Source organism: Simochromis diagramma, unplaced genomic scaffold (genome assembly GCF_900408965.1).
Source record: "Simochromis diagramma unplaced genomic scaffold, fSimDia1.1 OVJJ01000371.1, whole genome shotgun sequence".
Classification (NCBI taxonomy): Eukaryota; Metazoa; Chordata; class Actinopteri; order Cichliformes; family Cichlidae; genus Simochromis; species Simochromis diagramma.
Genome location: NW_024386920.1, coordinates 583533 through 608029, shown reverse-complemented (window position 1 = coordinate 608029; position 24497 = coordinate 583533). Strand labels below are relative to the sequence as shown.

At 40.5% G+C, this 24497-nt stretch overlaps 3 protein-coding genes and 1 long non-coding RNA gene across 9 annotated transcripts; 3 read left to right on the top strand and 1 right to left on the bottom strand.

The window, feature by feature from the left end:
• Positions 1-6: 6 nt before the first annotated feature.
• hexdc (hexosaminidase (glycosyl hydrolase family 20, catalytic domain) containing) lies at positions 7-4890 on the top strand. Its single transcript, XM_040036655.1, has 11 exons — positions 7-318; positions 407-522; positions 716-803; positions 882-1046; positions 1125-1308; positions 1501-1572; positions 1949-2147; positions 2226-2387; positions 2481-2588; positions 3255-3344; positions 4396-4890. Exons 1-11 carry the CDS (start codon positions 232-234, stop codon positions 4565-4567), a joined length of 1443 nt encoding a protein of 480 aa, XP_039892589.1. The 5' UTR covers positions 7-231; the 3' UTR covers positions 4568-4890.
• LOC120736492 (cytochrome b-245 chaperone 1 homolog) lies at positions 4749-9312 on the bottom strand. 2 transcript variants are annotated; one of them, XM_040036666.1, is made up of 6 exons: positions 9108-9312; positions 7296-7383; positions 7131-7172; positions 6866-7036; positions 6618-6762; positions 4749-5660 (listed from the first exon to the last, which is right to left on the bottom strand). In XM_040036666.1, the coding sequence occupies exons 2-6, from the start codon at positions 7381-7383 to the stop codon at positions 5504-5506; spliced, it is 603 nt and encodes a 200-aa protein (XP_039892600.1). In that variant the 5' UTR covers positions 9108-9312; the 3' UTR covers positions 4749-5503. The 2 variants fall into 2 exon arrangements, with proteins under 2 accessions (XP_039892600.1, XP_039892599.1); XM_040036665.1 differs by lacking the exon at positions 9108-9312 and adding an exon at positions 8294-8478.
• On the top strand, positions 8779-18764 carry narf (nuclear prelamin A recognition factor). Of its 5 annotated transcripts, none has more exons than XM_040036659.1 (12): positions 8779-8885; positions 9778-9852; positions 9960-10025; positions 10321-10449; positions 10532-10664; positions 10969-11103; positions 11683-11801; positions 13108-13240; positions 14794-14866; positions 15021-15158; positions 15652-15809; positions 15902-18764. In XM_040036659.1, exons 2-12 carry the CDS (start codon positions 9796-9798, stop codon positions 16150-16152), a joined length of 1392 nt encoding a protein of 463 aa, XP_039892593.1. In that variant the 5' UTR covers positions 8779-8885; positions 9778-9795; the 3' UTR covers positions 16153-18764. The 5 variants fall into 5 exon arrangements, with proteins under 5 accessions (XP_039892593.1, XP_039892592.1, XP_039892590.1 ...); XM_040036658.1 differs by having other exon boundaries at positions 8782-9015; XM_040036656.1 differs by having other exon boundaries at positions 8783-9098.
• Positions 18765-22040: 3276 nt separating this feature from the next.
• On the top strand, positions 22041-22336 carry LOC120736455. The gene is made up of 2 exons (XR_005696510.1): positions 22041-22172; positions 22279-22336. It is a non-coding gene; the product is annotated as an uncharacterized LOC120736455 (long non-coding RNA).
• Positions 22337-24497: the final 2161 nt, after the last annotated feature.

Here is a 24497-nt window from a genome sequence, read left to right as displayed (position 1 = left end):
GGCTCCGGGGAAGGGAAAGCCTTTTTTCTATTGGACCACGTTCGGGTCTCTTTGAGTTGCACTTACAGAGCATAGCTGCGAAAACAACATAGCTAGGCTACAGTGTAGGTAGCTCGGCTGTTATCATCATTTTGATAGTAAACAGTAAGAGAACGGGCTTACGCCACAATATTAACATTTCATCTGTGATTAAAGTGTACAAGTGAGTGGGGCTCTGTGTATGCATGCAGAATGAGCTGTCCACCTTGGCCTAAAGGGAAGAAAGTGGTGCACCTGGACTTAAAAGGTGCTCCTCCACGAGTTGAATACCTGCACAGGGTAAGCTTCCACTCGGGTCTTGCTGCAACATGAACAGTATTTACAGCTCTGTCACTTTTTAGTTCCCCATGTGTGCTAACATCCTCAGCTGATCGAGCTCTTCTCTGAGCTGGGAGTGGATGGCCTGCTGGTGGAGTATGAGGATGTGTTTCCTTATGATGTTGAGCTGAAGCTGCTCCAGGCAACAGCACAACCTGCTTACAGGTGCAGTTTGGGGATCTAGTGCTTCTTAAATAGTTTTTACTGTGTGTGGATTTTTAATCTCTTTTCACAATAAAAGATCCTCTAATAAAATCATAACCCTCCCTGTGTTTGATAGAGATATTTTAAGTGCAGACTTGCTGTAGAAATGCTTTGGTTTATCAGACTGTCTGATTTTTGCGTGCTGTACTTTCAGCCGAGATGAGGTGCTGTCTATGCAGGAATTCGCCAGATCCAAGGGGATGGAGGTGATCCCACTCGTGCAGACATTTGGTCACATGGAGGTGAGGTGTGTCGCATGTGGCTCAATTTTAAGATGGGAGTTCTGTGTCGCCCCTGCGCTCATCTCATCTCTGTCATAGTTTGTGTTAAAACACCGATCCATGTGGCACCTAAGAGAGGTGGCACACTGCGTGGGAACCCTGAACCCCCACAGAGAGGAGGGGGTGAAGGTGGTGATGGAGATGCTGAGGCAGGTAGTGGAGTTGCATCCGGGGATCAGCACGCTCCACATTGGAGCAGATGAGGTGAGGGGTCGGTCTTCAGGGGGGAACTAGTTGTTTTTGTATAACTGAATCTCTTACATTCGTCTTTGCGTCCTCAAGGTGTACATGCTGGGTGAGGGCGAGGAGTCCAAGTTGTGGCTGGCTTCACCTGGGCGTACAGTGGAGCAACTGTTCTTAAGTCATGTGACCAAGGTTGCCAGGGCTGTCAAGGAGGCGTGGCCTCATATGACCATCATAATGTGGGATGATATGATGAGAGGCATGAGCCTGGACACACTGAAAGGTGAGGTGATATTCAGGGTAGTTTGAAGTTCTTGTACGTGTACGGGTCTAAATACTGTCTAAAACCACTTTGCAATAAAGTTAGTACAAAAAAACATTTCAGACTCTTGTGCTAAAACTGTACAGTATAAATGATTTGTATTTATTTATGATAAAATATTCTTAATTACTGTTTTTTTAATCCATATGGAAGCCAGTGGTTTAGTGGGACTCGTCCAGCCTATGTTGTGGGACTACACCCCAAACCTGGATGTGTCCCAAACTGGTAGGTAAAGTACACAGATGTACATTATCAAACAGTGCACTGCAAAACTATTGACTTCAGGCTAATAATTCACCTTCTGTAAGTTTTCTTTTTGCTAGTACAGAATGTTTTCAAATGCAGAAGCTTTAAGAACTTGATATCAATGAGGGGTAAAAATGAACAGAGTAAATACAACCAAAAATATGTGACCTAATGATGATTCAACATGTTATCTTAAATTGACTGAGCTTGTTTTGCTAATTTAAGTTGAAATTCTGAATGGCCATTTTTACATTTTAAAGACTTGGGAAAAACTCAACCTATATATCCGCTTTATTCATTAAGTTACATTTGTAAGTAGAATAAACACTGAATATTCTCAAACTATGTTTTTCAGTGTCTCTGCTGGAGAAGTACTGTAGTGCCGGTATGGCAGATCTTTGGGCAGCCAGCTCCTTTAAAGGCTCCACCAGTGTTTACACCTGTGTGACCAGCACGCAGAGACACCTGGATAATCACCTGCAGTGGCTGAAGGTGGCTGCTTCTTTGTCTCCTGCTGTAAATATAAAGGGTATTGCCATCACAGGCTGGCAAAGGTAAGAAGCAGAGGACGTTCTCCACGGAGTAAAAGGAAAATAAGATGTTTATGTGGGCCATCATTTACCCTTCATCAGGTATGACCATCTGTCAGTGCTGTGTGAGCTGATCCCAGTGGCTATTCCATCACTAGCAGTCTGTCTCCAGACTCTCCTTCACGGACAGTTCAGTGCTGAGGCCCAGAGCAAAGTAACCGGGAAGCTGGGGATCTCATCAGTGGAGGTGGAGACCATGGGAATGTGAGATTTAACACCGTTGTAATAAACAACACCATCACTGTATCTATGTATGCATCTCCAAGCTAACAGGATTTTATTCCCCACGGCCCTCAGGACATGTGTAGCTGACACAGTGTTCCCAGGAAGGAGGCTGGCTGAGTTAATCGTGGAGCTCAATGCACTCCTCAATTCAGAAGATATAAGATTTTTTGAAAACAGCATGTAAGTTATGGGAAATGATCATAACATTTCATTTTAAATGGAATTAAATGGAATTGAATGCCAATTCAGCCTCACGTCTGTACGCTAGCATCTATGATTTGTGCACAGTGTACCACTTTATTAAGGATATTTGTGTGCTGCGAACATGAACTAAAATTTAGTCAGTCATGTCGTTATTGAACAACAGTTTCAGTGAGATGTGGGAATGGATTAAGTCTATGGACAGATTTTAAAACATTCTAAAAATGTTATTAAAAATATTTATATGTGTTGCTACTTTGGCAATTACTACAAGACAGCCAGATATGTTAGGTATAGTGTTTGGTATAGTGCACGGGCTACCTGTTAGCAGTGATGTAAGCTATGCTGCTAAGTTTATAAAATGAAGTCTAAATATGAAGCCATCGTAAAACAAATTTCATTTTTACATTTTAGGTTTTGGACAATTAGCTTTAAAGGTTATACTACAATTTTTTGATTCTTCGTTTGATCTTTTTTTTATTTAACTTTAGTTAGAGCCCGCTTTTAGCTAACAAGCTAACATTAGCGCTATGTATAACTTAGAAATGTGAAGCTAACAGGTGCCAAATAAATTTTTATTAGAGATTTGTCGAGAGTTATTTTTTTCCAGTGTAGAGATTTAACTGTATGCTTGTGTTTCTGCAGGTTTGTGAGAGGATGGTTTAGCCCATACCAGCGGCAGAGGAAAACTGTTACCCCGCTAATCACCATGCAGATTCACAACCAAGCATCCCTGTGAGCACACCTTCCTTATGTTTTACCAAAATGTGGAAAATTAAAAATACACAGAATATGCAGTCATAGTAAAAAGAAAGTACAGCATGTACAGGATATATTTTAAAATCCTTAAAATTAGGCAACTAGAACCTCAATTAAACTATATGATATATGTGTCATGATATTTAACAAAAGCTAAGCCAAAATGAAGAAGCGGTGTGACCCTGTTTGGCCAACAAGCACTTTGTAATCCTACATGTATGCTGAGGTCAGAGCCAAGAGCGATTTTTCGTAGACTCTGTGCAGCTAATGGGATCGCTCCATGGTGACCAATGAGAAGAATTCAGGTTTAGGGCACTTCACAATAGCTTCACTTTTCAGACCCAGAAGTTTGGAGCATCTTTTATGCTGTCAATAAACCATAGAGGGATCATGTCTGACAAGATTTCGTGTGACAGTGGTAGCAACACACCTTTCTAGGTAACTAGTTACCAGAGCCAGTCTACAGAGAATGTCTTTATTTCCTGAAATTCTCAAAGGGATGCTCAGAAGATATGAAGTGACGCAATTCTAATGTCCTTATGATGCTCTTTTACCCATAAAATCTAACAGGACTGGCTTAATGGCACCAGTTTCCTGATAATAAATGCAACAGATGTTGGGAAAAACATGTACAAAAAGGAGCTTGCTGAGGTGCCAGATAGGCTTGAAGTCCTTAATGCAAGAACGAATATGTTTTACAGCAGTTATAGCTCTGTGAGAAAAACCTAGAGATGAAACTACATCTGCTTTACTGATATCTTCTTCAGAAATCACAAAGGAAACAGACAGAAAATTTGTTTTACCTCTACAAGTTACTTGTTTTTGGGCCATAGTTAAAAAGGGCCCCTGTAAGTAAGTGCTGCCATGAAACTCATATTTTGTGGTTCCATTTATATGTGCTAAGCATGTGCAGAATAGAACAGTTATTTAAATCGTTTTAGCACTTAGCTCAGCCTGTGAGCTAGCATCGTGATAAGTCTTAACCTTAGTTTGTATGGCTTTAAACTCTCTTCCGGTCACGTTGCAGGTATTTGGCTACATTACAGCAGAAGGTGGAGGCAGTGAGAGAGGAGATGGCCAGTCTCTACCCAGATTCAACAGTCCAGGAGTGGATAGAGGAACACGTCAGCCCTGTAACAGCTCCTCTTCAGAGGATAACAGAGGATATTGCAGCCTGTTTGAAGGAGATGGTGCCATAGAATCACTTTTCCGTCTTTGACATTGCTGATTAATTCACATAAAGCCTTCCTAATTTCTGCCACACACTGGCACTAAAGTTCAAAGGAGTGATTTTATATAGGGTTCTACGCTTATGTGAGAGTAAACTGCTATATGTAAATGGAGCTACATGTAACAATGACAATAAAAATCAAACCCTAGTTTAAAAAAAACAAAGTGTTTATTCCCTTAAAGCAGCACACATTTGAACTTGGAATGAGACAAAGTTTGACAAAAGCACAAAAGTCTTTTCCTGAGATACAGTCTTTGGTTCACTTAAAAAACAACAACAACAGGTAAAGGTTACAAGATAGACAAGCATGACGTCAAAGCATTTGACACATAATTCACTCTTGACTAAGCTCAGAAGATCCTTCATGCTCAATTACAGTTTACACATGCATTCATCTGGATTGTCTACTGGGTTCAAATAAACACGCAAAAAGACAATTATGAGCGGGGTGGTCCAGAAAACTGTGGGAAAAGCACTTTCCTGAGGCTCACATACACAAGCACTCAAATTCAGTAGGAAGGCACGGGAAATCTGTAATCTGGAGTGTGCTCTCAAACAGTAATTAGCTCAAAGATGATGAAATAATACTCGCTTAAAGAAGACTCCACTTAGAATGTAACAAAAGGGAAATAAAAAGGTCTGTTCCAAGATTTCCTAAATTGTGAACATTTGCAGGACAACATATAACTGAATGGTTGTATTACCAGTAAAAATACAAACAAGGAAGACTGTAAGTAGAAACTAAGGGTTATTTTCCCTGCTGTTCCACATGCATGCACATGCTTAGAGTTTGCTATATATTAAGGGCCTTGCACAAACCTCACCCTCTGTAATGCCTCTGCATTGCTGCAATGCCCCTAATTAAATCTCCCTTACATTAGAGTAACACTACACTTCAGACAGATCACAGCTTGTCTGCTTCATCTGAGTCGGTGTTATTGTCTAGAGAATCTTCATCCTCTACGTCCCCGTACTCAGCCTCATACTCCTGCTGCCGACGTTTCTGCAGTTCCTCCAGTGCCAGGAAGCGCTTGAGCAGAGCAGCCACTGCCTCCACATCACTGAGGAGTAACCGGAGTGCAGAAAACAGATCCAAATAAATCCAAATATTAATACAGTGTATTCATGAATAAATGTTCATCTCAAATCGTAGTAATCAAAGTGCTGTGGTACTTTTTGTGCAGGGTATTATTAGCCATCACATCTCGATAGCTAATTAGCATGCAACAATAATTCCTGTTAGCAATCTTAAAGTGAACACCAGAAAGCAAACAGTGTGTCTTTTCTGTCCTGTCTCCCACACCTCACCACCAACCGGACGTGGCAGATGGCTGAGCCTGGTTCTGCTGCAGGTTTCTTTCTGTTAAAAAGGAGTTTTTCCTTCCCAATGTCGTCAAGTGCCTGCTCATAGGGGGTCATATGATTGTTGGGGTTTTCTCAGTGTCATTATAGGGTCTTTACTTTAAAATATAAAGCGCCTTGAGGCGACCATTGTTGTGATTTGGCGCTGTAGAGATATAATTGATTTGAACTGATTTAAACGGTGAAGACAGGCGACTCATTTAATGTTTATATAACACTTGGCACACACATCTACTTGGTGGTTTCTTAGCTAAAATAATTAAAATCTAACAGAACTGTTTTGGAGTCAATTCTGTGTTCTTTGGTTTTTGTTTGAACTGTGTAAGAGAGCTATTGATTGATTTATTGATGAGGGCAGGCTGAATAACAAACATCTATCTGTAGAAGTCAGCACAGTTTAACAGCAACATAAATTCTAGCCTCTAGATTGGCCACAAAATAAATCAATGCAGGAAGGATCTCTTATACAGTTGTTGTGTTTTAGCTGCGAGCCCTCTAATAAACTGGTAGCTAAACATGTATTAACTGCAAGTTTTAATTTTATGGGGTTAATATACTGAAAAACTAAACATCAAACCTCTATTTTATCTTTCATCTAGCAACAACTTCATACTAAATCAGATCCTGTGCTGAACTGTCAACTGCCGGGGACCTACCTGCGTCCCCCGAGCGTGGCACTCTGAGTGAGGGGGTAGGAGAAGCCTGCAGCCAGCTTCAGCATCAGCAGATAACCTTTTCCCAAATAACGCACCCTTTCCTCCTGTACGCAGATATCGCACAGCTGGTCCAGATCCAGCACAACTGGGAGATGGAGAGAAAAAACACAATGGTAAGATCCATTATTGTGGCCTCTCAGCTCACTAATGGAGCTGTAGTGACCAGCCCCCTCTGTGGTTTTACTCACCTTTTTCTTGGCCCTTCCTCCACAGAGTCAGGACTAAAGTGTATAAACTGAAGGTCTTAAGCTCAATCAGGTTCTTGGTTTTATCAAACACAGCCTCCTCCCATTCCTCCATGTTCTGCATGGCCACAAACAGACAGCCGGCCACGTAGAAGAGCTTCCACGGGATGCTGTCTGCGGGATCGACGCAACACAAGGAAAGAAAAGAAAGCTGTACTCAAGTGTTGGAAGTTAAGATGACATATCATATAAATTTTAGCTTGCATACCTGAGCTGTAATATGCAGCTGTTAAGCCAACAGATGCTATACCTGCAGTGTAAATAAGAGGCTTATGGTTTTGGAGCAGTTCAAGGGAATATTCCATCACTGAAGTGTGAAAGCGCATGTCATATTTGAGTATGGGAACAACATTTGCACAAAAAACAAACTTACCAACAAGAAGAGACCACGAACGGATCCCCGGGGATCTCTTTAGGTGGAGCAGGGTGGAGCTCTGGTCTTCTACTGTCATGTATCCCATCTAAACAAAGACAAGAACCCAGCAGTTTAGAAACACTAAAACCTTTGATTTCTTACAGTAGGAAAAGTGCAAAAATTTGCAAAACCTGCTTTACTCCATAATTTCACAGACCTTTCCTTTAAAGGAAGTGACTGTTTTAAGTGAACTCAATTTAAAGAGCCACTGTAAAACATTCACGTCTGTGTTCATTTTCAAATTGCCATTATAATAAATCTGACAGGGCCAGAGCTCAGTGAAATGTAAACAACTAGTGAATCACCCTATGTATTTTCTGTACTTTTTTCAGTTTCAGCTTTTATATTTCGTATCTTTAAGTTAAAATTAATCAAATCAAAACCCCAAAAGGAGCTATACCAGACCTGTGCTCTGCTTCAATACAATGCCCAGACAGCAAAGTAACAGCTGTTCAATAGGGACCAAGTCTTCACTTTTTTTACCCCAGAGCCTCCCTTGCAAATCAGACAAGCTTGGATTACTTCAAAATAAACCAAGATGGTTTCTCAAAAATAATCCAGACAAGTTGCTGTAAGCAGTGGATCTTTTGTTTGTTTGTTTGTTTGTTTGTTTTCTAACTGAAGAAATATCAAAGATGAAATGTGTTTCATGGTCACACATTGATGTTTTAACATGTTTCAGTCCTCTGAGTGGCATAGACCTACCTGCTGCTGTACTGCTGTACAGGGGTGATGGCAAAATAAAACTCAAACTGTTCTCGTGGCTTGATCTACATTTTTGTTCCATATATGTTTCTGATCAGACATACGGTTTTTTTTTTTAACTGGATCTGAAAACACGAGACAAGAAAGATGCCCCTGCTGCTGCTGCTGACCACGATCACTCAGCGTGACGTATACCAAGAACCTCTGCAGAACAGGTAAAGACACAGTAATATGAAATCTGTATTGCTTACCTTAAAATCGCCTTTTTTTCTTATAAATTTTTGCCTTGTAGATTTAGGAAAGAAGAATGCGTACAAGGGAACGCAACCGCTGAAATTATAAGGAAGTTCTATTCATATTATTGCAACAAAACAGTCCCATAGGGGAAACACTTCCTTCCAGGAACAGGGCGAGCTTTACTTCATCACGCCTTCAAAATAAAAGCTTAAGAAAGAAAAAAGTAAGTAAGAAAGAAAGGAAGGTTTTTTTACTTTAAATTTTACATTTAAACATTACATTTGCCTGCATACGCCTACCATAAGCAAGCAAGTAGTATATATGATTGTGTACTTAAATGTTTCAAACATAGTAACAATTTGAAAAGGCGTTCATAACTCGATAATAACCACACAGGTTTTCTTTTCAGAAATACCTAAACTGAGTTTTTATCAAAGCTGTTTCTATCACATTTGAATTTAGTGTGAAGTGAGGTAAGAAGACGTCTTTCTACACACGAGCTTCCGGAGCAACTCGTACCCAGTTTGCGCATGCGCTCAGAGGTCGCCGGGGTACACAATGGAGTCGGACGACTGGCTTGGACACTAGAGGAGTCTCGTCGCTTTTGTAAGCGGCAGTTAGAGTATTATGAAATAACCGCAGAGGTTCAAGCCTGGCGGCCAACAGTGGCGGTGACGCCGTCCACAGACGAGTTGACCGGAAAACGAAGGGTGCTGAGTAACTGTCGAGTTCACCTGTATGTAGTCTTCTTTAGCACTGGCTGCTCTTCTACATTTTTCCCATGTCTTTGTCCGAAAGAGCAGTGAAATAAACCGTCCGGTGAGTTACCTTAAAATTCGACCTTGCAGCGTTAACACTGCGTCTGCCGCGCCGTTAAACCAGCATACACGCTTCGGTCCCACACAGGAATTAATGTAGAAACCCCAAAAAAGGCCTGGACCGAAATGGCGTGTTTTCAAGTGGTATATTTAAGGGCAGCAAAACTAAAATACCAGGTAGCTTGTTAACGTGAGGCATGCTTAAGGATTTGGCTACTCTTATTTAAAGATAAATATATTCACCCCAAACTAGATTTTTTTTTAAAAGTGTTTTTGTATCATATGAAAGTAAGACTGTTTCTATACAACAAGCTAACTCTCTATAGGTTTTAATAGCACGGTAGCTTCCAGCCCATACTTCTCGCGCTTCCCCTCACGCGCACGCAATCTGACGTAATGGACTTCGTGGCGGTTTCTGTTGACTCTGTTTATATAATTAACCCGAGCAATTTGGGATGTAATGACAGAAGACTAGCTTGTGCTTGCACTCAGTTTCCCACCATTATAAAGCTGTTTTGTTTATGATAAAAACGCCCGCCTGTGATAGGACGCTGGAAGCAGTCAGTGGAAGGTGGAGTTAATTAAACAGCAAAGAGTAGTCGCCTCTGCCTTCATTACAGGAAACCTTAGGCTGTGTGGAGCTGGGATGTTAATCTCTGTGTGTATCTCTTAATTTAAAGATATAACTGCTGAAGAAAATGTCAGTGGTCAACATAGCCAAGCGCAAGGAGAAGTGCGAGAACTGCACCAAACAGGTATGATGATGGCTCTGTAGCACTACGCTGTCTCATAAATGGGTTGGTTGACTGCCTCTTTCTTGCTCTCAGTTCTGAGCTGAGTTTATCGATCTTTCTACACACAGTGCAATAAGAAGCAAAGCGAAGATGGGGCCAACTCAAACCAGGAAAGCGAAGAAGTCAATGGGCAGGTAGTATCTGCTTACCCAGTGCACTCTAGTCATTAATTGCTCTACATGAATCAGTCCTCATCATGTTCCCATGTTAAGCAGTGTTCATGCATGTGCATTTCATGCATCCTTTCAGACTGTTTGGAGTTCACAGGGAGGATAAAGTCTAAAAAGTTACAGTTCTTTATTTCAGCATGATTCAGATTAAGATGCTTTTAGCAGATAGTAGGCTTAAGGCAGGTAATAACCAGTACAGGAAGATGAAACGTAGCCCACTTCAAAGGTTATCGGGGTGAAAAAAATCTAATTTTTTCAGGGGAATGAAGGCTCCCAGCTTTTGTTGAGCGCATGCCTGTCCTGTGACGGCTGTCTGTCAGACGAGGACACCTTGAAGATTTCTCAGCAGGGTCTGGAGGAAGTGGAGCGAGTTCTGGCGCTGAATAAGGTACACTTCCTCTGAAACCAGGGAGTGTTTCTGCGCTGCCTTGTTGCGCTTGCTAAACAACACCTTCCTCTGTCCCTGTCAGAAGTGTGATGCGTCGAAGCACAAGGTGCTGGTGGCGTCGGTGTGTCCGCAGTCTCTGCCTTTCTTTGCTGTCAAGTTCGGTGTGGACATCACTGAAGCGGCCCACAAGCTCTGCGGCTTCCTCAAGCACATCGGTGATTTGAGTTTTTTTTCTTTTATGAAATACGAAGTAGACTTTACCATAAGTTTCCTACTCTCTCCATTTTGTTTCTTTCTGTTGTTAGCTTGTTTTGTTATTTAAAAAAAGCTACTTCCTTTTTTTTTTTTTTTTTTTTTTTTGGCCTTACTTCCCACTTTTCTGCTAAACAGACTTAAGTTTACCTTTCTGCAAGCAGGTGTGCACGGATTACCCGTACGCCCTGGTATTTATCATACATGTTCAACATTTCCCTGTTTGTTGTGTGCATTCTGCTTCGTCACTCTGGGTTTTCCCTGCAGGAGTGCAATATGTGTTTGACACCACTCTGGCAGCTGGCTTCAGCATCCTAGAGAGTCAAAAGGAGTTTATTCAGCGATATCGCAGGAGGCACCATGACTCCCACGCCCTGCCCATGTTCACCTCCTCCTGTCCAGGTAAACAGTCCTCTCTTCTTTGCCTTCCTCATACTCCCCCCACTCTTTACTGCTGCTTCTTCTTCTCCTCTTTTTTTCAAACCCCCACCCCGTTGTACTGGTTTGTCAGTGTGATTATCATCTGTGCTGGTGTTTGCCTCAGTTTTAAGATTTCTTTGTTCTGCAAGTCCCCGGGCTCTTTCTTGAGTGAATTTTTGTGCGTGTGCTGAACCTGGGGTTTTAGAGGTGCAGATAGCAGAGAGCTGCTGGGGAAAGATAGGAAGCTCTTCCTGCACCACTCCCTTTATCAGAGATAGGACGCTAGAACTTTTTTGGTCTTTAATTGCGGCTATACACGTGCATGCAGACACCCAGGTATTCATCCTGTGGGGTTTAACACTGGCCATGGAGGAGGGCTTTGCTCGCCTCCAGGTGAGGAACGACCAGTAATTAAATAGCAAGCTGGCTTATCATCATGAAAGAAATGTATTGGACTATGTGGATTTTTTTCCTCTTATCTCTTGGTGTGTGTTTTTAAAATAAACAACTTCAATTCATGCACAGTAGGCTAAGGGTTATTTTAACATTGTGTGTTTACAGGGTGGATCCGCTATTCAGAGCGTGTTCTGGGCAGCCTGGTCACTCCTCATATCTGCGCAGCCAGGTCTCCCCAACAGATCATGGGGTGTCTGATCAAAGACTACTTCTCTAAACAGCAGGTAAGCATTGATCCACTGTGACAACTCACAGTCAAAGGTCTCAGGGTAATTGGAGGTCTTTCTACCACTTGTTTAAGTGTCTGTCGACAAATAAGGAAGGGTAAATAAATGAAAACTAATCTGTTGTATAGGCGTAAGAGTTAAATATAATGGAGGTAAGAGGTGATCAGCCTGATGGGGACTGATGGCTAACATTTATTGGCTAAAAGGTCTTCATGCTGCTCTAAATCTTTTTTCTATTAGAAAAGTCTCTAATAGGTTAAGACCGGGAACTTTGCTCACCCAACATGTGGTTCTAGGACTTGTTGTAGTTCAGGAAGTGCTTTACCAAAACAAGTTTCACCACTTCTGAGGCCCTGTGTTAAATTACCTCTAATTTAAGCTGTCACAAAATGCAGAAAAATAATGCATCAAATGAACTAATGTTAATGAACCGCTCCTAAAATCTTAACAGCAGCTCAGCCAAAATATCCTGCAACAGAAATGAAGCCCGACAAATGTGTAACACCTCGTGTTAAAGCTCTTTTATTAAACTGTCATTGAGGAAAAAGCAGAAGGTTAAAAAGAACATGCGTAGTTATTCATGATTGCTAGCTGGGATGTTTTGTTGGCATATTCAGTAGTGCCAGTAGCACTTGTAAATACAACCAGATATAACTTCATTTATACATACAAAGATCATCCTTTTAAATGACTTGCGACCCACTAAAATAAGCCATAACAATGCAGGCAGATGACCCTGGCACTTGTCTCCATTGCTACATTTTCTTGTTATTTTGCTGTGGTCAACATGTTCCTGGGCTTCAACCTTTGGGCAGTGGGTGTGTGGCATCCAGCCAATAGTAGTGCCAAGGGTATCAGATTTCACCACTCTCAGGTGCAGTGAGAACACAGAGTGGATCTATGCCATTACGATTTTTTTTTTTTTTTTATTCTGTTTAATGATAACTGTCATTTTAAATTATACTAAAAAGAATACTTAAAATCCTTCAAAATAACTGTTGTGGGTTGTTTTTTGTTTTTTTAAAATGATGTTTAAAAATGTAGCCAAAGTTTAAAATAATGTAAAATTAAAGAGGTAAATTTACCAAACGTGTAAAAATCACTGTGAGCCAAAAGGCTGTTCTAAATGTTCAGTATTTGATCACCTGATGTAGTCACGTCGTCCCAAACCACACGTTCCATCTGAGTCAGAGTGTTTGTACTGTCTCAAACCTGAACAATCCAAGGCTAATGTCAGACTGAGTTCTGTATTTTATGAGAGAGAATCTCTCTTATTATGTCTTTGTCGTGTTTTCTGTACTAGCAGAAGTTGAGTCCAGAGAAACTCTACCATGTGGTGGTGGCTCCCTGCTTTGATAAAAAGCTAGAAGCTGTCAGAGAAGAGTTCTACAACAGTATGCTGGAGACCAGGGATGTAGACTGTGTACTTACCTCAGGTAAGATTTTTAAAAAGACCATATTTGCAACCATATTAGAGTTTGTTAGACCCCTCTCTCTGGTTTCAGCAGAACACATTTACTGTCTAGAGGTGTATCTGAAACCTGAGGATTGTTTGTGCAGTGGAAAGGCTGAATTACTTGATATCCTTAAAAGGTTTCCTCCAAGAGTCTCGTCAAGTTGCTTTAAACAGCTATAATGTTCTTCAGAAAGGTCATAATGGATACTCGAATATAATCACTGTAATTATGCCAGCAGGATGCTGATCTGGTTTCTTTTGTTTTCTTGAGATTCAGCCATTTGTCTCTAGATCCATTTAAGATTAAGAGCAGCTGACCCCAGTATGACAGAGCATGTCAGAGTGAGCAACTGTGGGAGAGCTGCAGCTGTGGCTAAAAAAGAAATCTGCACTCGCACTCATTTGATGCACCTGCATGTACCAACCAACCAACCAACCATGTTTCCTCTTCTTCACTTTCTTTGTTTCAACCAGAGTATCACTGCATGTATCACTGTAAAATGTACACTCACTGGCCACTTTATTAGGTATACCTTGCTAATACTTGGTTGAACCCCACTTACCTTCAGAAAAGCCTTAGTGGCATAGATGGACAGATTCAACAAAGTGCTGGAGGCATTCCTCCGAGGTTTCAGTTCATACTACTATGATACACAGCTGCTGCACATCTATGATGTACCACATCATCAGGTGCTCTGCTGGATTAAGATCTGATGACTGTTGAGGTCATTTGAGTACAGTGAACTCATTGTTATGTTCAAGAAACCAGTTTGACATCAGTGCAACTGTGTGCATTATCCTGCTGGAAACAGCCATCAGAAGATGGGTACACTGTGGTCATAAAGGCATGGATATGATGAGCAACTGTACTGTGGTTTTTAAACAGTGCTCAGCTGCAGTCCAAAGTGTGCCAAGAAAATATCACCAGTAACAGTTCATACTAGGCAGCATGTTGTTTATGCCAAACCACCTGAATGTCACAGCAGAAAATGACATATTCGAGTTACTGTTGCCTTCTTGTCAGCTCATAATATTCCGTTCATTTTCCTCTCGCATGAACAAGCCATTGTGTTTTCTTTTTTACAAATACAAATTTTATTTGTCACATACACAGTTCAACATATAGTGAACATGCAGTGAAATGCTTGTGTCCTGAACTGCGAACAGGCTGCAGACATAGCCGTGCCGTGACAGGACCCTTACTGGATACCGGGTGGGAATTGAACTTGCGACCACCACTCTAGAAGAGTGTAGTCTTACCACTACACTATCCAGCTTTTAAAACCTAGAGATGGTTGGGTGGAAAAACTTTAATCTGCAGTTTCTGAAATACTCAGATGAACAAAAATGCTGTTAAATTACTTAAAGAACCTTTCTCCCACATTCAGATGCTCACTTTGAAGTTCAGCAGGTCGTCTTGACCATCTGTACATAAGCCTTTAAACAGGTGTAGCTAATAAAGTGGCCAGTGAGTGTTGTAGTTGATAATGAAAGAGAGCACTGTCAAAGTAAGAGTCATGTTTCATGTTCCAGGGCAGATTTATTACCTGATGGAGCAGAGGAAGGTGTCGGTGGAGGAGCTGGACTCAGTTCCACTGGACCAAGTGTGAGTAGCTGGGATCATTGTTTTTAATAATGTAAACGATGACGTCAGTGCTATGTAGTTGGAGTGTTAATAAATTGTACTTTGATGTGTAATGTTTACGTGACTGGATACAACCTCTGAGCCTGTGTCAATGCAGCTTTGACTGTGACTGTAGGCTGGGAGACGGTGGAGACGTGGCGCTGGTGAGACATGACGGCAGAGGCTCTGAAGGTTTCCTGGAACACGTGTTCAAACACGCTGCTAAAGAACTCTTTGGTGTGGACGTCCAGGAGATCACATATAAGACCCTCAGGTGAGAGACGGCCCAGTCGGCATAGTTGTGTTCTAATACCTCACGGTTGTGTCATTCTGGAGATGGTGTTAGGGTTTTAATCCATTTGTCCATCTGTTAATGTGAAATTATGACATTACTGTGGTTGTTTGTACGTTTGGCGCATCAACAGATGCGCGGAAGGTGTTTTTTCCTTCTTCATTGTCAACTTTATGCACATCTGCTGCTTTTAAATTCCTTTCAATTCAATTATTAACAATGAGCAATACAAAATTTGTTGTCACACCAACTTCACCAACTTTGAACTAAGACTGACCCTGTGATCCTACACTCCCCACATTGCTGTGTCAGCCTGTACTTAAGAGCTGCTAGTTTGTCTGTGTAAAGGTGAAAAACCAGTTTAATCAGCTTAGCAGTGTGATGTGGGTTTTTAAAACACGGCAGTGGATGGATCAGTTAAAGATCACTTTTCTTTGATTATCTGTGTATAATCCCTTTGCTGGTGACTTTACAGGAATCGGGACTTCCAGGAAGTGACACTAGAGCGGGATGGTGAAACACTTCTGCAGTTTGCTGCTGTCTATGGTTTCAGGAACATCCAGACTCTGGTTCACCGTATGAGAAAGGGACGTGTGCCTTATCAGCTGGTGGAGGTGCTGTCCTGCCCCGGAGGTAACGCCCATCACGGCCCATGAGCTCAGACATGCTGCTGCCAGCTCTTTAAGATTTATGACCCTTAACATTCCTCCTATGTTTCCTTTCAGGGTGCTTGAGCGGCCGCGGTCAGGCTGAGAGTGAGGGAGGTGCAGGCCGGCTGGACAAAGCCTTGGTCAACCAGATGGAGGAGATCTACAGCAGCCTTCCAGTCCGGCTCCCAGAATTCAACCCTACCCTGCACACCCTCTATCAGGACTGGCTGGAGGGTCAGGACTCGTCACAGGCCAGAAAGTTGCTGCACACAGAGTACAGAGATCAGAGTCACGGCCACGCACAGCCCCCACACATGCAGTGGTGAGAAGAAAGGGAACGTCTTCCTTTAAAGACATGAATGGACAGCTATTCGATTGTGCTTCTGCCTGGACCATCACATATTCTAAAAAAACTGTGGATGACGCAGAATGACGGACCAGTGACTGACGTCTCAATAGATCATTCTTCCATTTAACCACGGGGGGGGGGCCTGCCTCTTTTGTGCCGAGCCTGATGATATGTGAGGGGCAGAAAAACAAACACTTAGAAATGATACCAAGTGAATCAGTGAATGCAGTGAGGTGTTCTTAAACTGGCAAAAAACAAGATCACCTGCTGTGCCAGCTGTTCTAATAAGTGACATCTGTAGCAAGTGTGAACCATCAGTCTGTCGAGTCACAGAGCAATAACCCCTTGAGAAAACAGAAGCTTTTATCACAACTGGAACTCATGAACCGAACCTGTGGATGCTGAATGTATATTTGATGAGTTTGAATCTTAGCTGTCCAGTATGAATCATGCAGTTTTCCATGCTAAAGTCATCTCCACTGTTCCTAGCTGAAAGACTGCGTGCTCTCTAACACGGTGATAACTATGCAACAGTGTCTTATTGAATCAGTCACAGTAAGTCTGATGCATTATTCAGATTATCCGTCCCAGAGGAAGGACAGTCCTTCTGTTTAAGGCTGCAAGAGGGTTTCATTTGTATCACTGCTCCAGTTTCACAAACTAGTATTTTTATTAAGTTATGCATATTGTTTTACAAGATCAAACATTCATGTCCTATGTAAAGCACAAAAAGAAAAATGCTTCTCACAAATAAGTGACTTGTCTCATTCTGATGCTGATGGTTTTTTGTTTTGGTCGGGGGACCTGGTCATAACATAAAGAGACGTCACTCCGGAAACTTTTAAAAAAAAAAAAATTATTATTTTTTTGGGTCCTTTGAGAACCAAAAGATGCTGATCTCTCCAAACCAGGCTGATCACCAAATAATCTAGATAGAAAAACAGTACTACAGGTCACAGGAGAAATGTGTATAGTCTTAGTGGAAGCATAGAAGAACTAGAGAACAAGAAGGGACCAAAATTTGAGCCTTAGGAGCACCACAGACGCATCACTGATGATTGATGGCTGAAAATATTTAGATTTTCTGTGCTGTCATTAAGCGAACAAATGGATTAATCTTTGAATTTCTTCAAAAGAAATATTAAAACTGGCAATTTAAAGAAAAAGGTTATGACACTGTTGAAATAACATGCATATTCACACTTATTATTGCTTATTATTTAGATCCAGGTTGTCTCTGAGTCAAAGGGAAATGGCTCATCTGATGTTTTCTCACCAACACCTGCCAAGTTGTTCAGTCTGTGGTCGCATCAAATTAAAGCAAAATATGAGATTTATTGTTTTCTTGGATGGAGAAAAACACATTTGGTGGACATGTTTTTGATTTATACAAGGAAACAAATCCGTTTTCACTCAGTCAAAAAGTCAATATTGCAAGCTTCAAAGAAGGAAAGACATTAACATAGTTAATTATCACAACAAAAAACCAAACGTGCCTTTGATTTTAAATCCCCCTTGTTTTCAGTCAGCATCAGTAGCATAATTCAGATGAATACCATTTCTTAAAATCATCTAAAAAACACTTGTGGGGTGTTTTTAATCTTCAAAAAGTTTGTAAGAGTTTAACATCAGCACCATGTTTCTCCGGCAGCGCTGGTGTGTGGTTAAAAAAAAAAAAAAAAGAGAAAAAAAAAGCGGCATTTATAATCGGTGGTGTTACTCTGAGTTGTCCCCAGATGCTCTTAAAGCAACAAGCTCTCTAACAGGTGCGTGCTGCTGCTGCTTCATATTTTAACAAATGATAGACATGCGTGAGGGTAACTGAGACCTGCTGATCCAAATTTACAAAAGCAAAACGTTGAGTCTAAAAAGTGAAATTGGTTATTACGTCAAGCTTTTTCCTTTCAGCCAGCCTATTTAAATCCTATTTGAATTACTTTGATCTGACTGTTTAGACCATTATTGACTCCTGTTGGATTTTAATATGGACTTAAGTTATTCCATAACTTTCTCAGGATTTGATCATTTTTCCATTTTATTTTTCTTTCTTTTTTTTGGCTTGCTGTGTCAGCCACAGGAAACCATAACTCCCAGTGACTCAAAATTATAAAACCAGTGAGTGTGTTTGTGTATTTATGGGACATCTTAATCTATTAGTTTGTTGTGCATGTATCACAGTCCACATCCTTAAAGGGCAATGCTGAACAAGAAAGGTTGTTATACATCTGAACCGCCCATAGCATTTTTCATTAGCTGCTGTTATGAGCATGTTAACGCAGCAGTTATCACACACTGTACAATTTACCAGTTCAACATTACAGATGTGATCACTTTGAGTACATGCCTCATCAACTCATACACCTACTTATATTGAGTCATTCTACTTTAATGTGTGTGTAAATGTAAGTGAATGGACACATGACAACAGTTCATGATCTACATGAAGTATTCTCACAAAGTTAACACTGTCTTTAGTACAGTAAGGACTTGGAGATGAAGATAAGCAGAGACACAGAAATGGCATCTGTAATCTGTCTTGTGGGTTTTTCATTTAGTTTCTGTTAAGCAATAAACTCAGAGATCTGCTGATATGAATCTGTACCTCCCTTTTTTAAACTACTCACCATATCAACACTCACCGCTTGACAGATTTGTCACCCTTATAACTGCTTGTATTACCTCAGAAAACGTATGATTGGTGTAACCGTACAATACAGCGTGGCATGTAGTGGCATGGTTCTGTATAATCTTGCCGTGACATCACACGATATCACAAGTATTTGTCACCAATTGTGACAACTACAGTTGAGGTGTAGAAACAATACACACAGCAGCTTTAAACTCAGAAAACACATAAAGATGAAATAGTTCAATGAAATCCAGAGAAATCCTCAAGCATTCAGGTCTGGTTAGTCAACTCCATGACCTTAATGTGCTTCTTCTTTAGTCACTCCTTTGTTGCCTTGGTGGTATGTTTTAGGTCATTGTCATGCTGGAGGTCGTCCCCTACCCTTGGCAGAAAAACAGCCCCATAGCATAATGTTTCCACCATGCTTAACTGTGGCGATGGTGTTCTTTGGGTCATACGCCTCGATTTAGGTTTTATCTGAGCAGCAGTTTCTCTACAGTCTCGTCCTTGATGTCCTTTGACAGCTCTTTGTTGAAATGCAGGTTTTAATAACAGCTTCTTCTCAAACCTTGATGTGACTATAATTTATGAACAAAACAGTAGGAGGGGACGATGGGGTGGGTTGTGCCATGTTTTACTTAAAACCATGACTGTAATGCTTCCAAATAAAATATGTAAATATATTTCAGGATGTCGTGCGTCCCTGGGAACAATCACACATATAGTATTTAAGAAATATAGCTTTCTGAAAAAAAAGTGGTCTTGTGGCACAACTTGCCCCTGGTGCAGGGTAAGTTGTGCCTTTGGAGAGAATACCTTGGGTGCCATTGATTATGAAAGTAAAACAGTAGACTTTGATCTCAGAAACTGTAATGTTATATAACAGCTACACAAATTTAACACAAAATTAATTGTCTAAGGTTAATTTAAACTTGTTTAAAACCTCAAAGGCCAATTTTACATAAGTCAATTCTGCCACATGAGCACATCAAAAGTCAGTTTTCTTAAACGCGGCGTAACAACACTTGAACTCATTGATGCTACCCACTGCTCTCTTCTGGCAGTATCACCAAGTTTGTGTGGTGTGGATGGCTGTTTTTATGCACATCTACTCTAGGGATGACTCCGTCATCATTTTCCTTGAAAGTGAAGAAGGCAAGGCAAGGCAAGTTTATTTGTATAGCACAATTCAACAACAAGGTGATTCAAAGTGCTTTACAGAGACATTAGAAACAAGAACAAATAAAAAGCATGATTTAGAATTGATTAAAACAAGCAAATAAACTAACTAACTAATTAACAAACAAACAAACAAACAAACAAACAAACAAAACAGTATATAAAATCAAAACAGATAAAATCAGAACAACAGATAAAATCAGTAGTTAAATGTAAGTTTTGAAATTTAAGCTTAAAAGTGTGGATTTGGTGCTTTATTCAAATGCAGCTGAGAACAGGTGAGTCTTCAACCTGGATTTAAATAAACTGAGTGTTTCAGCTGATCTGAGGCTTTCTGGGAGTTTGTTCCAGATATAAGGAGCATAAAAGCTGAATGCAGCTTCTCCGTGTCTGGTTCTGACTCTGGGAACTGATAAAAGACCAGATCCAGATGACCTGAGGGATCTGGAAGGTTCATACTGGGTCAGGAGGTCACTGATGTATTTTGGTCCTAAACCATTCAGAGCTTTATAGACCAGCATCAGAACTTTAAAGTCTATCCTCTGACGGACAGGCAGCCAGTGTAAAGACCTCAGAGCTGGACTGATGTGGTCCACTTTTTTGGTCTTAGTGAGGACTCGAGCAGCAGAGTTCTGAATGAGCTGTAGTTGTCTGACTGATTTTTTAGGTAGACCTGTAAAGATGCTGTTACAGTAATCAAGCCTACTAAAGATGAATGCATGGACTAGTTTTTCCAGGTCCTGTTGAGACATCAGATCTTTTATCCTTGAAATATTCTTGAGGTGATAGTAAGCTGACTTTGTAATTGTCTTAATGTGTTTTTCTAAGTTTAGGTCTGCATCCATCACTACACCCAAATTTCTCGCCTGGTTTGTGGTTTTTAGATGTATAGATTGAAGTTCTCTGGTGACCTGTAATCGTTTTTCTTTGGCGCCAAAGACTATTACCTCAGTTTTGTTTTTGTTTAGCTGGAGAAAATTGTGGCACAACCAGTCATTGATTTCCTCAATGCATTTACCAAGAGCCTGTACAGGGCCTCGGTCTCCTGGTGACATTGTGATATATATTTGTGTGTCATCTGCATAGCTGTGGTAGTTTATTTTGTTGTTCTTTATAATCTGTGCCAGTGGGAGCATGTAGATGTTAAACAGAAGGGGTCCCAAGATGGAACCTTGGGGAACTCCACATGTGATACTTGTCTGCTCAGATGTGAAGTTACCTATTGATACAAAGTATTTCCTGTTTTCTAAGTATGTTTTGAACCAGTTTAGTACAGTTCCTGAAAGACCTGTCCAGTTCTCCAGTCGTTTGAGTAATATGTTGTGGTCAACTGTATCAAATGCTGCACTGAGATCCAGTAAAACTAAGACTGACATTTTTCCACTGTCTGTATTCAGACATATGTCATTAAACACTTTGGTCAGAGCGGTTTCAGTGCTGTGGTTCTGTCTAAAACCTGACTGGAAGGCATCGTAGCAATTATTCTGTTTTAAGAAGTAACTGAGCTGTTGAGAAACTGCTTTTTCAATGATCTTACTTAAAAATGGGAGATTTGAGATCGGCCTGTAGTTGTTCATTTGTGTCTTGTCAAGATTGTCCTTTTTCAGTATAGGTTTGATTACAGCAGTTTTTAGTGATTCTGGAAACACACCTGATAATAAAGAAAAGTTGACGATTTGTAACAGGTCTGACTCTAAAGTCTTTGAGACCTTTTTGAAAAAACTTGTTGGCAGGAAGAAGGGCTTTAAATTCACAGACCTATTACTACTTCACCTTAAAAACTTTGCACCAGTGTCAGCACCATCAACCAATCCAATGTAAGTGTAGGATTTGGTTTTGATACGAACTTCACAATGACAATCACAACTACTTTCAGATTTACATCTTCAAAAATCAAAAATGTCCGGTCTCATGACCAATTTCTTCTATGGTTCACTAGAAACAAGGGGCGGCACAACTTACCCGCTGGCACAAATCACTGCACTTTCCCCTGCTGAAATTAAACGCTAGGTTTCAATAAACCAACCAGTATGTTTCTTCATTTTTTTTAAAGATGCTCTCAGAATGATCCTCATATCTTTTCTTCTTTCCTCTAGTTTCCAAACACAGTGAAGCTTCCAGCATGTTCCATCTGTGGGCATGTCTGAGTCTGTTCTATGCACTACAAAGCAGTGTCTCATCAGGTCAAGGTATGTCTATACTGCTTGTAATAATTACTGTTAAACTGGTCACTGCAAACACATTAGGGAGAGTAACAAATTGAATAATATCATATGTTGATGTTTTGTCTTTCAGCTGTGTCACTGAACTGCAACAAGACTGCAGGAGTTAGACAAAGTGTGACTCTATATTGTACAATAAATTGGAAAGATGGCTCAAACTGTAGAATTCAAAATTATACCTGGGAGAACACAAATGGAGCCATAACACGTAGCAGCAACTTGATTAAAGACTAAGATCGTTTAACATTGTGAATGTTGTGTTAGTCAGTGTACAGGTGGATGTGTGTGTGTATATGTGCTGTGCGTCACACTGCTTTCTTCTGAATTATCACACAAACATTTTTTAAATATATTTTTAAAACTTCTTGGTGTCTTTATAAAGATCAAGCCATGTAAATATGACGATGTAAGTAAATTTTACTGCCGACCTTTTCGCTCCACCTTCTCTGGCTTTTTGTGGAATCTGAATTAAATTTTCTTGCATCTGGATTAAAACCTGAAAGTCTGCTATGACTCTCTCGTATCTTTATATTTCACATCTAGAATTTGTATTACCCACAGTGCAACCTGGCTAGTGTGTAAAGATATATGTCCATGTCACTATGGTTGTATCCCAATTCAGGGTCTGCAGCCTTAAAGTACGCATTTCAAGGCCGATTACGTCACAGCGGCGCGCCGAAGGCTGTCCCAATTCAAAGGCTGCTCGAAATGCGGCCCTGAAATGCGTCCTTCATTTCCCTGAATTTTAAGGCTGTGGCAGTGTAGACTTCGTGGCGGCTCAGCTGGTTAATAAAGAGGGACAACTACTTACTTACAACGACTTTATTGCACTATATAATTTTCCAATCAGTGTTCAGGAATTCTCAATGGTGCTTGGTGCCATACCCTCAGCGACTTTAATGTTATATAAAAACACTGACAGCTCAATATCTGCCTCAGTCACTCTCCCTGATCCAGCTGAGTCACCAATAGGGAAAATCTGCTTTTCACAGGAACTTGGTAACAGCAATAAGAGAATACGCAGTTTATTCCAAGAAGATATCGTCTCTCTCCCATATATAACATCTTATTGGAACCGATATGTTCCAGATATCAAGTGGAAGACAGTCTGGATGGTCCCCCATAAATATTTGATTGTAAATAAGGTGAAAGAAGTCTCATTTAAAATTCTACATAAATGTTATCCAGCCAGTCACTACATGGTAAAATTTAAAAGGGACATTAATACTAATTGTACTTTCTGTGGGGATCATCCAGAAACTGTGACACATCTTTTTTGGTACTGTTCTTTTACACAGAGATTCTGGAAGGAATTTAGCAGGTTTGTTATTGTCCATATTTTAAGGGAGTTTTCTTTACGATGGGAAAATGTTTTATTCTGTTTCTTTAAGTTCCCCAAGAAGTATGATAAATGTTTTGTTATGATAAATTTGTTAATACTTTTAGCTAAATTTTTTATCCATAAATGTAAGTTTACTAACAAAACACCATATTTCTGTCATTATTTTAAGGATGTGGAAATGTACATACAATCAATATCAGACTCCACCAACAAAAAGGCTCTCAAAACAATATATGTATGTGAATTTTTGCGTGTATTCTTATAATTGTTACCTTTTTCTTTTACCCTTGGCTTTTTGTGTTAATGTTCTGTTGTTTTGTATACTTCATCTGTTCATATGTTGTATACTCATTGTTTGTTAAATAAAGTTAAAAAATAAATAAATAAATAAATTAAAAAATTAAAAAAAAAAAAAGTGTAGACTTCGTGGCCCAACATATCCCAGAATGCATAGCGCGGCGGTGGGTGTGGATAATTTTGCCGAAAAAAACGGCGGATGAGGGGCGGCCGAAGAGTAAACTTTAAGTAAGTACTGAATATAATGTCACCTATTTATGTGCAAATGTTTAATAACGAAGAACATTAAAACATTACTGTTGGCCACATGTCGGCAAAGTTATGTGACATTAGTGACGTTTGTACTAACTTGGTTTTAAAGCCTTTACTTTAAAATATACGCCGTTCAATAGCTGAGCTTAATCCTACAGAGAATGATCAAAGCTCATGTAGAAAGAAACAAACAAATGAACAAAAGATGTTCTCCTTCATTTCTGTCAAACACAGCTGTATGACACGTTTCCAGCTGTCAGTATCATGGTTGCTAGGCAACCTGGGCAGCGCAACGGAGGCTAGACCGTCCCATTTCACAAGCCTCGCACTTCCGGCCTTAGCAGTCTTTGAGTACGCGGCCCTTGAGGATCGTTGAGGCTGCGTACTTTAAGGCTGCAGAC

What these genes read in the sequence shown, in the direction of transcription:
- hexdc (XM_040036655.1), top strand. Translation starts at nt 232, where the DNA reads ATGAGCTGTCCACCTTGGCCTAAAGGGAAGAAAGTGGTGCACCTGGAC. An exon ending in GAGTTGAATACCTGCACAGG is followed by an intron (nt 319 to 406) that starts GTAAGCTTCCAC and finishes TAACATCCTCAG; the next exon opens with CTGATCGAGCTCTTCTCTGA. An exon ending in GAGGTGGAGACCATGGGAAT is followed by an intron (nt 2,388 to 2,480) that starts GTGAGATTTAAC and finishes CACGGCCCTCAG; the next exon opens with GACATGTGTAGCTGACACAG.
- LOC120736492 (XM_040036666.1), bottom strand. Translation starts at nt 7,383, where the DNA reads ATGGGATACATGACAGTAGAAGACCAGAGCTCCACCCTGCTCCACCTA. An exon ending in TTCGTGGTCTCTTCTTGTTG is followed by an intron (nt 7,173 to 7,295) that starts GTAAGTTTGTTT and finishes TTTACACTGCAG; the next exon opens with GTATAGCATCTGTTGGCTTA. An exon ending in AGCTGCATATTACAGCTCAG is followed by an intron (nt 7,037 to 7,130) that starts GTATGCAAGCTA and finishes TCGATCCCGCAG; the next exon opens with ACAGCATCCCGTGGAAGCTC.
- narf (XM_040036659.1), top strand. Translation starts at nt 9,796, where the DNA reads ATGTCAGTGGTCAACATAGCCAAGCGCAAGGAGAAGTGCGAGAACTGC. An exon ending in AGACTGTGTACTTACCTCAG is followed by an intron (nt 13,241 to 14,793) that starts GTAAGATTTTTA and finishes TTCATGTTCCAG; the next exon opens with GGCAGATTTATTACCTGATG. An exon ending in TCAGTTCCACTGGACCAAGT is followed by an intron (nt 14,867 to 15,020) that starts GTGAGTAGCTGG and finishes CTGTGACTGTAG; the next exon opens with GCTGGGAGACGGTGGAGACG.